This window comes from Perognathus longimembris, chromosome 5, assembly GCF_023159225.1.
Source record: "Perognathus longimembris pacificus isolate PPM17 chromosome 5, ASM2315922v1, whole genome shotgun sequence".
NCBI classification, from domain to species: Eukaryota; Metazoa; Chordata; class Mammalia; order Rodentia; family Heteromyidae; genus Perognathus; species Perognathus longimembris.
Window position 1 is genome coordinate 40060291 of NC_063165.1, and position 16543 is coordinate 40076833.

The following is a 16543-nucleotide window of genomic DNA, read 5'->3' on the forward strand; positions in this document are numbered from 1 at the left end:
GTTTTCCTGAATTCCTTAACCTTTTCCTCCAGGTTTATCATGACAGGTTGACATTTATTGTTTATAAGTGTAACTTTTCTACTAGATCAGTTACCATGTTCCATCTCATTTCCCCATCTCACAAACATAGACCTTTGGAAAAAAAATTTAGGGCTAGAAGCTTGCCTCATCAGTAACATCTAACAAATGCAGAGTTATACTGCTCCCACCCCAAGAAATAGTTGAAACTAATTGTCATGATAACAGGCACTTAGTAAACTCAAGTTTACCCAGTCTGCATCTTTACAACTCCCCACCTCCATTATACACAGCAGTTTTTCTCTAAAGGCTTCCTCTAAAATCCTTGTGGCCCCTATTTGCCACTATCTGCTGCATAACCATTGGCTCACTCATTCACTTGTAGCATACCAGCTATTCTGTTATAACAGAATGGAGCTAAAGATGCATGGCTTTGGGCACGAACCTCTGTTCTGAGTGCCAAGTCAGAGTCTTATGCTGCTACCCAAGACTCACTAGTGACTTCCATAATTCTGCCGAATATCCCCCTGCTCCCAACTCTCCTTCCAAGCCCCAAGTCTGCATCCTCAGAATGTCAACTGAGATTCCATGCTGTATCAAGCAAGACCTGCATTAGTCAGCTGTGCAAGCTTTTTCTGAGCTTTCTGTGCTCCAAAAGGCAATTTGTCCTCTCAAAACCTGTGCCTGTCACAGAGTTCTCTCATGTTTTCAATGATTGACTGCCAAGTATTTTCTGAAACACATCTATAAAATAACTGAAGTTTCACTAGTCCTGCTACAGCAGGCAGAAGATTTTTCTCAATATATCACAGGAGTCTTTTCCTGAATGGCTTCCAATCAGATTCTCACAGGAGTGATGATGCCATTGCTTGTGCTTGCACTGCTTTATTGAATATGCTAGGACTGATTTATTAATCCAGTCTAGATCTATCTATCTTCAGTTTAGAATTTAGCACAGTTAAGCACCCAGTAAACATTTCTTCAATGAAGGAATGAACCAAGAAACAAATACTTGAAGGTCTCTACTAATCGCACCCAGAGCCCAGTGTCCAGTGCTCACACCTGTAATCCTAACCACTCAAGATACTGATCTTAAGGTTGCATTTCCAAGCCATTCCAGGCAGGAAAGTACAGGAGATTCTCATCTCCAGTTAATTACCCCCAAAGGCGAAAGTGGAGGTGTGGCTCAAGTGGTAAAGCACCAGCTTTGTGCAAAACAGCATACCAGCATGCAGGCCCTGAGTTCGAGCCCAGGTTTAGGCACACAGAAAAAGGTTTCTGGATGAAGTTGAGCTGTCAGCTAAGTAAATGAGTGCAGTTTTTGGTTCCTCCTATCCCCACCCCTCCTGTCCCACCAGACAATTGTCACTTGGGACCCAGGAGGGAAAAGTGCTTGGGCTCCTAGTAACAGATGGTCACAGAAGAAGGGACCCTCCCACGGGCCTTCTTTACCCTCACAGCTGGATGGGGCCTCGGATGCACAATCACTGGGCTCCCCAGAGAGGGGAAAGAATTGTGCCGCTGAGAAAGACGCTCCCAGCGGGAGGGAGGTGGGGGTGGGGGGCTTGCCTGACTAGAGAGAGGGTTGGCTTTTGGAGGGCTCTTAGCAACGGCCCTGGGTTGACCCTCCTCAGCCATGAGAAAATCAAATCAGTGTGCCTTTCTTCCAGGCGCGACGAACATCAAGGCAGCCTTCCCTCCCTGCTTGTTAATCACCTGCTTCTGCCGATCTCGAGGTTCCACTGAGAGGGGGAGGAAACGACCACCACCCATCCCCCTCCTCGCTGCTCGGGGAGGGGGTTGAGGCTGGCTTGTACACCATCGCATCTCTTGATAGGCAGGCGGAACTGAGAAAGGAGGGTACCAGCCCCCGCCCCCTACCCCTCCTGGGCTGTCCAGAGCGTTATTCTAGAGCCACTGGAGCGTGGCTGCGCTTTTCTTTCCCATTTGGAGGTGCAACCCCATTGGCTTCCTTGGCTTCTTGAATTAAACCACGCCCGGCTTTCTTGCCTGCTTTGCTGCTGGCTGGGCCAGGCCGCCCAGCCACATCTCAGCGAGTTTGCTAGAAGCCAGGGTGGGGAGGCTGCCGCAGCTGCTATTGTGTGGATGCCTCTCCTCTCTTCCAGAGATGGCTAACAGGGGCCCCAGCTACGGCTTAAGCCGGGAAGTACAGGAGAAGATCGAGCAGAAGTACGACGCGGACCTGGAGAACAAACTGGTGGACTGGATCATCCTGCAGTGCGCTGAGGACATAGAGCATCCACCCCCTGGCAGGGCGCATTTTCAGAAATGGTTAATGGACGGGACGGTAAGGCGGGTAGTGATCGGGGTTGCAGGGGTGGGGGGGCAGGGAAGCCCTCCCCAGGGCCCTTTCTTGCAGCTGGAGGCCCCGAGGGGTGCCACTGTTGCCAAGGATGGGAGACAGCGTTTATTTCTCCAGGCCTGATGATTTGGGCTCTCTGCACAATTCCCTAACCAGCTCAGAGGATTCTCCACTCATCCGGTGCACCACTGCTTCCTTCTGAGTTGGTAGCAAATTTGAGGCCCTTGGATTTTTTTTTTTTTAAACTCTTTACATTGAGAATAGAGATTATTTCCCTGGGATCCCCTCCCCCCATTTCTTGGTGAAATTGCTCTTCTGAGGCCATTTCTTCCCCCAAGGAGAATGCTGCTTTTACTGTGAAACAAAGGGAGGAGGTCGGGGAAGCTAGCCACCTTCCCATTTTTCTGGAGAGCCTTGCTCTCTGGGGGTGCTGAATGTCTGTTTGTTGAATAGATGGGTTATCCTAAGACTGCTCTTCCCACCGATGCTTCTGAGTTTGGGGGTTTGAGGGCCCCAGGCTGGGCTGCTTCAAATAAGTGCAGTATTTTCCCACAGGCTGTGATTTCTTGTTACATAACTACCACCCCACACATTTGTTGGGTTGTCCTCCGCTCGGGATCTAAGTGTCTGGGAGGAGACTGCCCAGTTCCATTCTTTGAGGCATCATTAACACAAGAAAGATGACTTAGTGAAGGCTGCTTTCTGACAGAGTGCCAATCAGAATTCTCCCTGACATTCCTCCATTAATTGTATCTACATCAACTCCAGTCATTGTTTCTCTGTAAATATTCTTTCCCTCATCCTGGAGAAAAGGGAAGGGAAGAACCAGGAGGAAGTGGGTTTCTGGGGCTGCAGGACTCCAGTGAGCTTCAGCCATGAAAATGGGATTATCTAGGTCTTTGGGGTTTAATATGGCAACCTGGCTAGAAAGTCTGAACTCATCCCTTCCTGGGCTTTATGACTTGCTCCCCCACAAGCCTGCTGGGTGGTGTCTTATGAGTCTGGGTTGGAGAGGGGAATGGCAGGATTCACTTCCCACTTGTGACATTTCTTGTGAAGGAAAACACTGACTCTCTGCCCCTCCCCCTTTCAGGTCCTTTGCAAGCTGATAAACAGTTTATACCCACCAGGACAAGAGCCTATCCCCAAGATCTCAGAGTCAAAGATGGCTTTTAAGCAGATGGAGCAAATCTCCCAGTTCCTAAAAGCAGCAGAGATCTATGGCGTGAGGACCACTGACATTTTTCAGACAGTGGATCTATGGGAAGGTAAACAGCCCTTTGGCCTTTGGGTCTGTTCTGCCCCCTCCTCCAACCTCTCACCTTTGCTTCATGTCTTTGTAAAATCCGCCTGTGTGCTTCCCTGTACCTGTGAGCTTGGGGGACTCAAGGGGGTGTTCTCAGATGTCCTAGGGATACTCTTTGTCCCGCCTCTCAGGAACACTGCTAGGCAGAGGCAAGGACCTCAGCAAACTAGTTGGTAAATAGAAGCCCTAAGGAGAAGCAAAATGCCTTTTACTCACATTACCCTCCCATGACAAATCATAGCTACTGGCGCAGAAGGGAGGCTGGGGGAGAGAGTGCATCTGACTCACCAGCAGCAGGGATTATAGACAAAGCCTTCTGGTGCTGTTTTGTCATTCAATCTGAGAAAGAAGTAGCACTCCAACCTTTCAGGGAACAATTAGCTGGGAGGTTGGTGAATTGACTTGGTGAGGCAATCTCACAAAGGCTTACAAATCTAATCACATTTCTAGCCATACTAGAAGGAAATGATGTGGAATGGAGACACTTAGGGAGTCTGTCTTCAGAGGTCCTAGTGTCTCCTTCAGCGAAAATGTGCATGTAGGTCCCTCTATGCAACAATGCCTTGCCTGAGGCACTAGGCTAGTGTAAGTAGGACTGCTAGATTGACTCACATGCTCATTGTCACAGCTGTCATCATGGTCCAACCAATAGGATCCCCAGGGCACAGTGACCCAAATGGCTTTCCTGACAGTGAGGGTGGAGGAACGGTCCTCTGATCAGCAATCCTGGTATTTTAAAGGAGTATTCAGAAGATGGTTAAAACAGATCTCTAGCAGGGGGCCATTTTGCCAAACCAATTATAAAGAAACAATTACCTTCTTAAGTTACCTTCTAATAGTTACCTTCTCAATCCCTGGTGTCATGCACAACTCCCATTTCTTGTTTTCCCCATAGATACTATTTAAATCCTAAGAGCCCAAGGGTTTTACCCTAGACTTTGCCATTACTTAAGAACTCAACTATCTAAAACTCCAAGTCCATCTAATGGACTTTAAGGATCATTACCTCCACCTACCTGTCATGTCATAGTCAGGGCTTGATCCCTGCTTCCTAAGTCAAAACTATGATTCTTCTCCAGAATGGAGGCATGGCTCAGGGATAGAGTGCTTGCTGAACAGGTTCAAGACCCTGAATTCAAGTCCCAGTACAGGAAATAAAATACCTATGAGGATTGTTCCCATGTAATGAAGATTGGTACTGCTTACTGATCTTCTCCTCTACACTAGACCTTTAAAAAGTCCTTTACTGCCTAATCCCTTCAGTTCTCCTAACAAAACGATGAGGTAAGTGGTTTTACTGTCCCCACTTCACAGACAGTAAAGCTTGCCTGTGATTATGTGTGCCTATCAGAAAGCCAGTAATTAGCAGAACCAGGACTCAAAGTTGGCTTCTCTGATGCCAAGGAACAAGGTCCTAACCAGTCTGCCTGGCCAATCTTTGGCCAAGAGGCATAGTTTCCTTCACCTAGACCATGGGTGTGCGGGTGACTCATAAAACTGACTAGCTGATGACAACTAGGAGGAGGAGGAGAAAGAGGAGGAAAAAGAGGAGGAGGATGAATCAGGTCTGTGGGACTGAAGAAAGGGGTGTCAGTGTGAATGGGAGGGGCCTTAGTAAGCCCCCAAGTACAGGAAGTATGGAAGAGGAGCATGAAACTGGAAGAAGGTCTGTAGGAGGTGGGGAACCTGAGAGAGCATTCCTATCTGCACACTACCAATGTGGCTTTACTTCCTGTCCCTCTCTTCCCAGAGACCACTGGGGGGAGCCCTACACCCGGGTGTGGAAAGCAAAGGCAGCTGCGTAGGTAGAGGGATGCCCTACCTACTCCAGCCCCATGGATGCCTCTTGAAGCAGAGGAAGGCAAGGAGGCATGAGCAGGGCTTCAAGATGTGGCAAAGGGCAGGTTTGCTGCAGAGCATGCACATGCTTTTAGAAAAGCATTTCCGGGTCTGTATAGAGGAGGCCAGGGTTTCAAAGTAAAAAAGAAACCAGGAGCCAGTGGCTCATGCCTGTAATCCAAGCTGAGGAGGCTGAGATCTGAGGATCACAGTTTGAAGCCAGCCTGGATAGGAGAGAGGGGCAAGAAAGGGAGAGGTATGCATGGACGAGAGAGTACATGAAAGGAGTGCATTAGCCTGACATCTGGGCAGAAAGCCTGCAATGAATGTTTATCCTAGAAGGTACCATAGAGGGCGGGCTTCTGAGTGAGAAATGAGGCTTCCTGGTTCATACTTGTGCTTCAACACTTACCAATTGATCTCTCTCCGCCTCAGTTTTTTTTCCAGGCATAAAGTGAAAATAGTAATCTCAATCTCACAATGATGCAGAGAATCAATGAGATGATATATTAGAAATTGTAATGAACACTGCTTGGTAAGAGTAGTATAAATATTGGCATTGTAGAATTATTTGGGCATTGGACTGTCCTTTCTGAGACGAACAGAAATGTCAGTGCAAGGAAGAAGGCTGGAAATGAACAGGGTCTTCTTTGAATCGCACGCAGGCGTGGATGGGGAAGGGGGCCTGAATGAGCTTCCGCTTTTCGGTCATCTGTTGAACCCTCACGTCATCAGCCATTCTGCAAAACAAGCTTTGCAGGTTACTTTATTGTTGTTGATGTTTACACTTATTGGTCATTGCCTTTCTGCTGTCTTGCCTTTCCTTTACCAATTTTATATCTGGAAGACTGTGGTATAATGAAAATAGCATGGGGATTGGAGTAGGACTGACAGAAAACCCTCTTCAGCCTCATATACCAACTTGTAACTTTGTTTGCATGACTCAGCATCCTAGGCTCTGTTTACAGGTCTAGGGCCACCCTCACAGGGCTCTCACAAGGATTCAATGTGTGGAATACCAGGCCTAGTAGACACCTAATAAATATCTGCCTCTCTTCCCTCCTATGAGCTTATCAGCAACTGACCTTTTTGGATTATTTGAATAACTACTGGCAAAGTGCTAATCATAAAGAATTCTAGAATGTCAGAGCAGACAGGCATCAAAGATTAATCCATTTGGTTATTCTTACTGATGAGGACCCTGGATAGGTGGTTTAGTCATGCCTGTTTTCTTTTGCTGGCTAGGAGTGAGAGATGTGGTTTACACCACAAGTGGAGAGCCTAGGAAGTTCCAATATATTCTCTGGAGAAGTGTCACTACATGTGCTATTCCTCAACAGCAGAACCAAGAGAAGCATTTCACCTTGTGTGAGAATTATTTTGGGATATAGTGAGGCACATGCAACAAAGGCCTGCTGCCTGAAGCCTCCTTTTCTACCTAAGCAGCCTTACCTTCACTTGCCTCAATTGCCTGCCAACAACTGTGTTTGGGGATTTTCCTTTCGAAGTGGCTCTCAAACTCAGCAGGCATCAGAAATCATCCTTCATCCTTTTTTTTTTTTTTAAAAAAAAAACAACAACAACAACAACAAAAAACACAAAGATGCTGGATCATAATTCCAGGGCTCTTAAGGTATGACATCTGAGTCAAGCCCCCTCCCCCAATTGCATTTCTTACTAATATGCAAGCAATATTGCTTCTGCTAACCTGGAAACCCCACTTTAAGAACCACTTTTCTAAAAACTCTTTAACTGCTTTTCCAGATAATGGTACTTCGTGCCTGTAGTCCTAGCTACTCAGTAGCCTGAGATATGAGGATAGCATTCATAACCAGCCCACACAGGACAGTCCATCCGATCCTTATCTCCAATTAACCACTAACAAGCCAGAGTGGAGCTATATCTCAGGTGGTAGAGTGCTAGCCTTAAGAGAAAAAGTTGAAGAGTTCAAGTGCTAGTATTTTCATGTGCGTGCGCATGCACACACATGCACAAGTATACACACACACATACACACACACATAAAACCAAAAAACTCCCTACTTTCCTACATCTCTGAGCCCAGAGAGGCAGGCATATATCCTTAAGACTTATAGAGAAAAAACAGCCTTCCCATTATTATTTCTCCCTGGACTATAGCAATATTTGTATCTATCTTAAGTGAATAATTAGGGAATTGCATGTGCTTAAGTTATTATCCAGGGAAATAAATGCGTTCTTTTTAATTTCACTGCTTGCAAGTGAAGTACAAGCAGCACAAGAAGTATGAATGTACGTATGTAGGTAATCTCCAGTCTGTAAGAGTTACAAGGTCCATCAAGTTGAGACTGAAACAAAGAACATTGTTAGGCTGAGTTTTTTCATGTTAAATATAGAAATAAGAATATCCAGTCAACATTTCTCCCCCTCAGATAACTTCTCTCTTCTATTTGTTTCTCTCTTTATCATTCTCATTTAGTTTTTCTTTCTCTTTTCAAAGGCATGCATACAGTAGCTTGGAAGTAATAACAACATTTAAGAGGACAAAATCCTCATGGAGGTATCTTTATATGTCACCAGTCATGACCAGCATTAACCCTGGCTCCACTCATAAAAACTGTAACTTAGTAGTTTAGGGTTTATGGTCATACTTGGGTAGCATTACTCTGCGTGAGTGTAGGAAACAATGAATACTATATTGTCAAGCAAAAGTCCTCTGCTACCTTAACTTCTGCAAAGATTTGTCAGACATGACAGAGAAAGCTACTTACTATCAGTTCAGCAGCAGTTTTTTAAAGACATTTTAAAATTCAGTTTTAACTTTACACCGGAATCAAGAGGAAGGTTCAGATAGGTCCCACCTGTCTCTGTCCTGACACATGCATTGCCTCCCCACTACCAATATCCTTTACAGGAGTGGTGCATTTGTTCCAACTAAAGTACCTACATTGACACAGCATCACCAAGAACCCACCATTTCCATTAAGGTCCACACTTGTTGCACAGTTCCTAGGTTTAGAAAAATGTGTGAAAACGTGTCCACTACTATGGTATCACTAAAAGTATTTTTACTGCTGGAAACTCCTCTGAAGTCCATCTTTTTATCCCTCCCCAACACCAGCTCTGGCAATCACTCTTGGATCGCCACAAGAACTCAATCTCATTTCTGCTACCCTTGCATCTGGAAAATTGTCAGCACCTGGTTGTTCTTTCTTTTAGGACTATATTTCTTCTTGGTTTTACAAGAATTGCCTTGAACAGTGGTTTTCAGGCTGAGGTGAAGAGCCATAAGCATCTGCCAAAGTATTGAAGCTTCCAGGAAGCAAAGTCATTCCAAGATGCCAGACCTCTGGGCTGACTCTCCATTTGGATCAGCGCCCTCCTAATGGTCATTTTTACTTTCTGGCTTTAGGGAAGGCACCTCTGAAACGAGTTATTGCTTAGCAAATATCCTTTAACACTTGCAACACATCAGACGTTGTGATATTAAAAAATGGAACCCCAAGTTTCAGAGCAGTGCTCACCTGTTTACTGCCTGCAAGAGAATCATCTCAGAATATCAACACAGAATCTCTGTATTTAAGCTTCCAGGCAGTGTGGGTAATTTGGGTTCCTTTAAAGTCACCTAGTGAAACTCATGTTTCTCAAACTGATTTCAAATTGCCTGGAGAGCTTATTTTAATAAGCATATTGTAATTGTAATGTGAACTCTGAGGACTTGCCAAATCAGTCTTTGGGGAATGAGCTTAAAGTTCCTGCTTTTGAAGAGATGCTTTCTTCCTGCCTGGCTCCCATAAATACACCAAGAAGCTGTGTGTGGCCATTTTTTTGTACCATTAGGAAGGTTTCATAAGGCATGTTAGAGTAGAGCAATTTCACTTGTGTACCCAGATACCTCACAGATCTTCCTTAATCCTCTGCTTCTTTACTCACGTGAATTGTTGACCCCTTGTTACAGAAACCAGGCTCCACATGTGGCCCCTATTCCTCTTATATGCTGTTTCTTTCCAACATTCCATATGGATTAATACTTCCATATGGAGAGGTGTCAGCCTGGAGAATGGCCTTCTTCCCAGCTCATCAACTTGATTTCTGGAGTTTTTCCACAAAGGCTCAATTAGAAAACATACTACATATGACAAGAAAAGGAGTTAGGCATGAGCTTGTTATAGATGGCAAATATTTTGGTGATAGCAATCCTTAGAGTAATTGATAATTAACTTGGTCAACACACAGACCCTAACTGCTTTGCTTTTCTTGGATTTTATTTGGATAAAGATATAGCAAAACTTTTCAGACAAAGGCATTCAAAGATCTATGGCCATTTAGGGTTGGTGTGTTGCCCCTTGGCCTGGCCTTCCCTCTGGCCTGGTGCTGGAAACCAATGCAGTGGATCATTCCTGATCACTGGCTCTGGCTGAGAAGCACATTTGCGCATCCAGTCCACAGGAGAGTATTGCACCATCTAGCAGCTTGGACAGTTGTGGATGTTGCATTCGGTCTCATCCAAGCTGGGGTTGGCCTTTGTTTTACTTGTTGGGCCGACACTGGGACTGTTAACTTCCCAGAGTTAGTTTTCTCATTCATAAATGGAGAGGGGGAAAAAAATCCCAGATGTATGGGGTTAAGATCCCAAGATACTTCAGTATTGGGCCCATAATTTCCATGAAATCACTTGCTTGAGGATTTTTCTTAGGGAACTTTACAGTTTTTATTCTGGTAAAATAATCCCTCCTTCCCCAACTTCTTCTGCTTCACTCCTGCAGTTACTTCCTTTTCACTCTGGTGAGATGAGAGTGGGGGTGGTGTTGATAAGTCTAGGCCTCTGGATATCTCATCCTGGCTTAGCTTGGTTCCTTTGGCCTTTTCTCTGGTTTTTCTTTTCTTTCTGTCTTTCAGTGTGTATATTAGGGAAGGATGCTTGTTCTATGATTCCGCAAACCTTTCATTTCATCTATTTTATTTTATTTTTTTGCCACTCCTGGGCCTTGGACTCAGGGCCTGTGCACTGTCCCTGGCTTCTTTTTGCTCAAGGCTAGCACTCTACCACTTGAGCCACAGCGCCACTTCTGGCCGTTTTCTATATATGTGGTGCTGGGGAATCAAACCCAGGGCTTCATGAATATGAGGCAAGCACTCTTGCCACTAGGCCATATTCCCAGCCCCATTTCATCTATTTTTGCAGTGATAAATCATAGCCCAGATTCTGACCATTCAGACAAAAAAAAAAAAACAAACAGAAAAAAGAAAGAAAAAAAATAAAGTCTTCCTGTGTGTTGTTCATACAGTATACAGTAGAGTACTGATTGATGTGCCCTTGCCTAGAACTTCCTGTGCTTAATCATTGTTCCAGGTTCTCTTAAATAGCACACCACTTAAGAGCAAATCCCTCCCTATCTTTTCAGCATGATTCTTCAGATTGTTATTGCTATAGTTCTATTTCTTTCTTTTTTTTAAAATAAAGCAGCCTATGTCATAGTGACAGTTACAGAAATGCTTCTCATTTCTGCTCTCCTAAGTCTAAGTATTCCTTACACCCTTCCTCTTCCATCTGCTGTCCACATACTCCGTCCTCCAGCACCTTGGGGGACTCCCCACTGGCAGCTTTTTGCTTTTGTCCCTACCAGCCAATTGCACAAAGCCCAGGATCTGAACATCAGCCTGTGGTTCAAGCAAGAGCTGAGTGGGGGAAACCGGCTTTCTCTGTCCTCTTTCTTTGAATCTCTGGATGTCCTGAAGCTGACTTCCTCTGAGAATCTTTATTGTTTATTTTATGACAGTCCATACTCCATTCCCACTCTCCATCTGTCTTTCCCTTGTAATCCTGTATTCCCCCATGACTGAGCTATAGCAGCAGGGCCAAAGACACCACAGATGGTTCACCAGGACTTCCAAAGAGAGCCTGTGAATATTTTCTCCTAACTTTCCCAGCTCCCTACTGCGCTAAAGACTCCTTTCCTTTTATAACTCCTTAACTTGCAGCCTTTGAATTTCACAGAGATGCCTTGTACAGGCTTTCAATCTGCCTCTAAATCGCTGGCTACTTACACATTAGCATCTTTCCTCATTCAGGCCAGTCATCTGGAAGAGAGGGGAGGAGAAAGGATGTCAGGAGCAGGCTGACTTAAGGCCAGGTGCCTTCTCCATTGGCCTCTTGGTGACAGTGCTATCCCTCCACATGCAAGGCTATACCTTGAATTTCTCTCTTTTACAAGCCATGATTTATTGTCTCCACTTAACTCCTTTCATATGGCACAAAATAGCCTTTCACTTGTGTCACCTCAAGTGCTTTCAGTGTTGATTTGCTGTTCTCCACTTGCCAGGAATCTAGACCAAAGAGCCAAGTGAATACTCATTTTGATGAACCTGGATGACTTCAGACCCTTTTAACCCAGATAAAGTAAAACTGAGGGACCACTTGGGGTTTGGCACAGAATGACACTGTCCAATCAATTTCTCTCTAATGTCATCAGTTAGCTCTTCTGTAGACCACCATGCTGGTCCCTCCATCACACCTTCTCCTCCTGCAGCTGGCAGAGCCTTCCAAGGCTGGGCTCTCTGCAATAAGTCAGGGCCTGTGTGTCTGAGCTAAAGGGTTGGGAGTATTTATTCATATGGTCAGTATGGATGGATTAGAAAGTAACTCTGCTATGAATGGAGTGTAGTTAACCAGCTCAGGTTTTGTTCCTTTCTGAGCAGGTTTGGCATGGTCATTTTATGGCTACTTTGGGCAGGGTTTGATATTACCTCTTTGAAGGTGGTCATCGACAGCCTCCTCTCAGAACTTCTTTCATAGGTATGTGGCCATATCCTCCCAGAATTCTTTGGTCCTGATACTCACTTGGCTTTAATCTCTTCATTGGCTTTCAGGGAAGGACATGGCAGCTGTGCAGAGAACCCTGATGGCTCTAGGCAGCGTTGCAGTCACCAAGGATGATGGCTGCTACCGGGGAGAACCGTCCTGGTTCCACAGGTGAGTCCTTTCCTTCCCTTCCTCCAGGAGCTGAGAGCCAGAGGGAGGGGTCTGATGCCCTGCATCCCCAGAGCCAGACCACACACACACACACACACACACACACACACACACACACACACACACACACACACATCCTCAGAATAAGAAAAAAACTGATGCCATCCCAACTAACATCCCACTAGGCAAAATACTGGGCCTTTCTTATTCCCCTGTATTCTCTAGACCTGCCAAGCTTCTTCTGAGGCTTTGGTAGGAGGTCAACTGATGTCCAGACTTAATTTTACTAACATCCAAACAGTTCTGAATATTCTTCCCTCTCTTTTCCTCCCTCCTCTGTCTCTCATCGCCCCTATTTGAATTCTTCTTTTTGTACTTAATGAAGGTTGAATGTATCCTATTTACAAGGCACAGCCCTGGTTAATACATTATTTTAGCATATTGACTGCTTCTCAGTCGCATCCTGATGGAGATTTTAATGATCATTTCAATTTACTAAGAGGGTCTTCTGTGGCCTTTCCTAAAGTGATTGCGAGAGAGGGTGACCAGAGAAGGCATGAAGTTCATACTGGATAGCATGAAGAAAAAAGAACACAGTATAGCAAATAATCCAGCACTCGTTTCTCTGTTCCTCTTCTCCTGTCCTTGAGTGTTATAAAAAGGTATCCATTTGTGTGTTGTAAATTAGTTTACTCTGAAAACCTCAGCGATATTGGCCCATGGAAATGCCAGTTTTAGTCCCAGAATTATTAGTGATCTGCTATTGGTCTATTTAGCTTCAAATACAAAACTACTTATTCTCAGGACATTTGCCAAAGTTCATCAGCCTCTGGTTTGTTTACCAGAGGTTAACCCTCATTAAGTCCTAGGTCCTACCATTCTAAAATGGAAATGAGGGCTGGGAATATGGCCTTGTGGTAAAGTGCTCGCCTCGTATACATGAAGCCCTGGGTTCAATTCCTCAGCACCACATATATAGAAAAAACCGGAAATGGTACTATGGCTCACGTGGTAGAGTGCTAGCCTTGAGCAAAGAGAAGCCAGGGACAGTCTCAGGCCCTGAGGTCAAGCCCCAGGACTGGCAAAAAAATAAATAAATAAAATGGAAATGAATCCTCAGCTCTGTTCAGGAAGAGGGGAACAGCCTGACAGACATATGCTGTAAAGAGTTCAGCTTCATTTTCACAAGGGCTTCAGGTTGCTGTGAGAGGGAGGGAGAGAAAGTGCAGATGGAGCTGGCCTAACATGATGGAGGAAGAGAGAGAGTGAGGACAGGGAAAAAAGAAGGAAAGTGGAGCGTGAGCTTCCCAGAGAGGTGGGAATGAATTTTCCTTTCCTCTTTCCTGCAAATTCTGAAAAACACCTGGATTTCTAAAGGATAGCAAACTCCTGCATCATGGTAGGCTCTGTTGAAGCTAGGCATGAGCTTAGAGTAGGCCACAGCCTAGAATAGAGTCATAGGTTAGGATAAGCCACAGAACAGGGTCATAGGTTAGACCTCATTGGAGGGTAGGATTACAGATCAGTGTAAGACCAGAGCTCAGGGTAAGATCATAGGTCAAGATAGGATCATTGCTCAGGGTAGGGCCCGCTGGTGTGTTTGTGACCTCACTTTCAGCCTGTCTGAATGTTTATCTTGAAAAGGGTTAAAAAACTGTCACATGGGATTGTTCCACTTTGCTCTCTCTGTCCAGGAAAGCCCAGCAGAATCGGAGAGGATTTTCTGAGGAGCAGCTTCGCCAGGGACAGAACGTAATAGGGCTGCAGATGGGCAGCAACAAGGGGGCCTCCCAGGCGGGCATGACGGGCTATGGGATGCCCAGGCAGATCATGTGACATGTTGCATCCCGCCCCTCTGGTAGAGAGGACGACTGGTCCACACCACAGTTTCTGTGAAAAAGAAATAGGTAGTCACCTGACCTTCTCCTCTTTCTCAAAGCCTCCTGTCCTTGGTTTTTGCAAGTGCTGCACTTCTGCTAAGAATCCACGTTGCCTATGCTACCACCTTATGTTCATTTAGAACTATGCAAAGACTCCGCTTTCTTCCTCTTCCTGTTCTCCTTCTAAGGTGTCTATTTGGTTATTTATTTATTTATTTGCCCAAAAAAATCCCCTGTTCAACTTATAGAACACACTGAATAAACAATTAGTCTTGTGTCTTAAAGTGTAAAGTTTGTTCCTTGTCTTGGGGACTTTGTAAGCTGGGAGGTTTTCTCCATTCAAAAAGCCCACAAAATGAAATTAGGCTTAGTCTAGAGTTAAAGAAATACAAATTGGGCTGGGTGCTGGTGGCTCAGACCTGTAATCCTAGCTACTGGGGAGGCTCATTCTGAGAATCAAAATTTGAAGCCGGGGCTGGGGATATAGCCTAGTGGCAAGAGTGCCTGCCTCAGATACACGAGGCCCTAGGTTCGATTCCCCAGCACCACATATACAGAAAACGGCCAGAAGCGGCGCTGTGGCTCAAGAGGCAGAGTGCTAGCCTTGAGCGGGAAGAAGCCAGGGACAGTGCTCAGGCCCTGAGTCCAAGGCCCAGGACTGGCCAAAAAAAAAAAAAAAAATTTGAAGCCAGCCCACACAGGAATGTCCATGAAACTCTTATCTCCAAATTAACCATAAGAAAACTAGAAGTGGAGCTGTAGCTCCAACTGGTAGAACACTAGCCTTGGGAGAAAAAGCTCAGGGACAACCCCCAGGCTCTGAGTTCAAAGCCCCACAACTGGAGAGGAGGGGGATGGATAGATGATAGATAGATAGATAGATAGATAGATAGATAGATAGATAGATAGATAGACAGACTTTAGAGAAGAGAAACCCTTAGTAAGATTATTTTTATCTTGGCAATTGCATTAGCAAATTTGTAGTTTTACCCACTAACAAGCTTAGATCTTTGAGATCAAGAGCAAGTCTGTTGACCTCACAAAGATTTCTTTTGTATCTACTTTGTGTTGATTTTGTTAGACAGTGTAGAGGAAACCAAAATGAGCAGAGCACCAGTACTTAAGGAGCTCAAATGAGAATGCAGGGAGTATCCCATAGATGGTTGGTTTGACAGAGTGATTGATAGATGAATGGATGGGTGGATGGATGGTTTTGATGAGTGATGAGTGGACAGATTGATGAATAAATTGGCCGTTTCACTTTTCTGCCTCTGTAGGCCAGAGCTTGACCTGATGCTAATGATCATATGGTTGTTTATTTTTATAAATCACCCAAGAGTTAGACTATGTTATTTGTTCTCCTAAAGTCATTTATTGGATCTAAATCTCAAACATTGCCTAAAACTGAAATATACCTAAGATGGATAGGTGTCCAAGATTTTTTTCATGGCTAGAAAAATGAAGAGAACCTGGGATGTATCAACTTATCTTCTTAGTTCCTATAAAACAGAACAAAAATAATAATTAATTTCATGAGAAAACAAGGGCTGATGGCATGACTGAAGACCTGCTTAGCAAGTATGCAGCCCTGTGTTCAAACCCTAGTACCTTCAAAATAAAATGAAACAAAGACCAGAAAACAAAAATTAAAAGGCAATAGTAAAAGAGAGAGAGAGAAATACTTTATCCAAATAAAGTCCTCCAGGATAAGTACTATCTATGATTTAGTGCCTGTCATCCTATCATGTCAGATTGCATATATGGCCAGTGGAATGCATAGATGACCCCTATATAATAGGCTAGTTTCTCTCAGCTACAATCTATATACCATACCATTAGAGGTTCTCAGACAAGGGGATGGCAGACCTTTTCTTGGGAAATAGGAAGATATAACTTGTAATATCCCAATGAGATGAGAAGAGGAAACCGATCCTCTCAACATAGAAAGTTCTGCAGAAACAAACAAATGATTTTTCATTGGAAGTCTATTGAGTGGGTATGTCTTCTCTCACGTCTTTAAGCCCTTATTGTTGGGTGGGTAAAATGTTTCCTAATGTCACCATTATAATTAGTGACATCCTAAGTGTCCATATATAGTGCTAATAATTAGCTTAGGATAATTTTCTAGGAGCTAAGTATCTATTTTTATTAATATTGTAAAATTAGCATTTACACTACTACTTTGCAAGCTTTCCTGCAAACTACACTCTCATTGGAATGATCAT

At 44.5% G+C, this 16543-nt stretch overlaps 1 protein-coding gene across 1 annotated transcript; it reads left to right on the top strand.

Annotated features, from left to right (window-relative positions):
* Window positions 1-1609: 1609 nt before the first annotated feature.
* Tagln3 (transgelin 3) lies at window positions 1610-14591 on the top strand. Its single transcript, XM_048346590.1, has 4 exons — window positions 1610-2326; window positions 3435-3609; window positions 12336-12438; window positions 14133-14591. Exons 1-4 carry the CDS (start codon window positions 2147-2149, stop codon window positions 14272-14274), a joined length of 600 nt encoding a protein of 199 aa, XP_048202547.1. The 5' UTR covers window positions 1610-2146; the 3' UTR covers window positions 14275-14591.
* The last annotated feature ends 1952 nt before the right edge of the window (window positions 14592-16543 follow it).

Coding starts and splice junctions, on each gene's coding strand:
- Tagln3 (XM_048346590.1), top strand. CDS start 2,147: ATGGCTAACAGGGGCCCCAGCTACGGCTTAAGCCGGGAAGTACAGGAG. Junction 2,327..3,434: donor AATGGTTAATGGACGGGACG/GTAAGGCGGGTA, acceptor TCCCCCTTTCAG/GTCCTTTGCAAGCTGATAAA. Junction 3,610..12,335: donor GACAGTGGATCTATGGGAAG/GTAAACAGCCCT, acceptor ATTGGCTTTCAG/GGAAGGACATGGCAGCTGTG.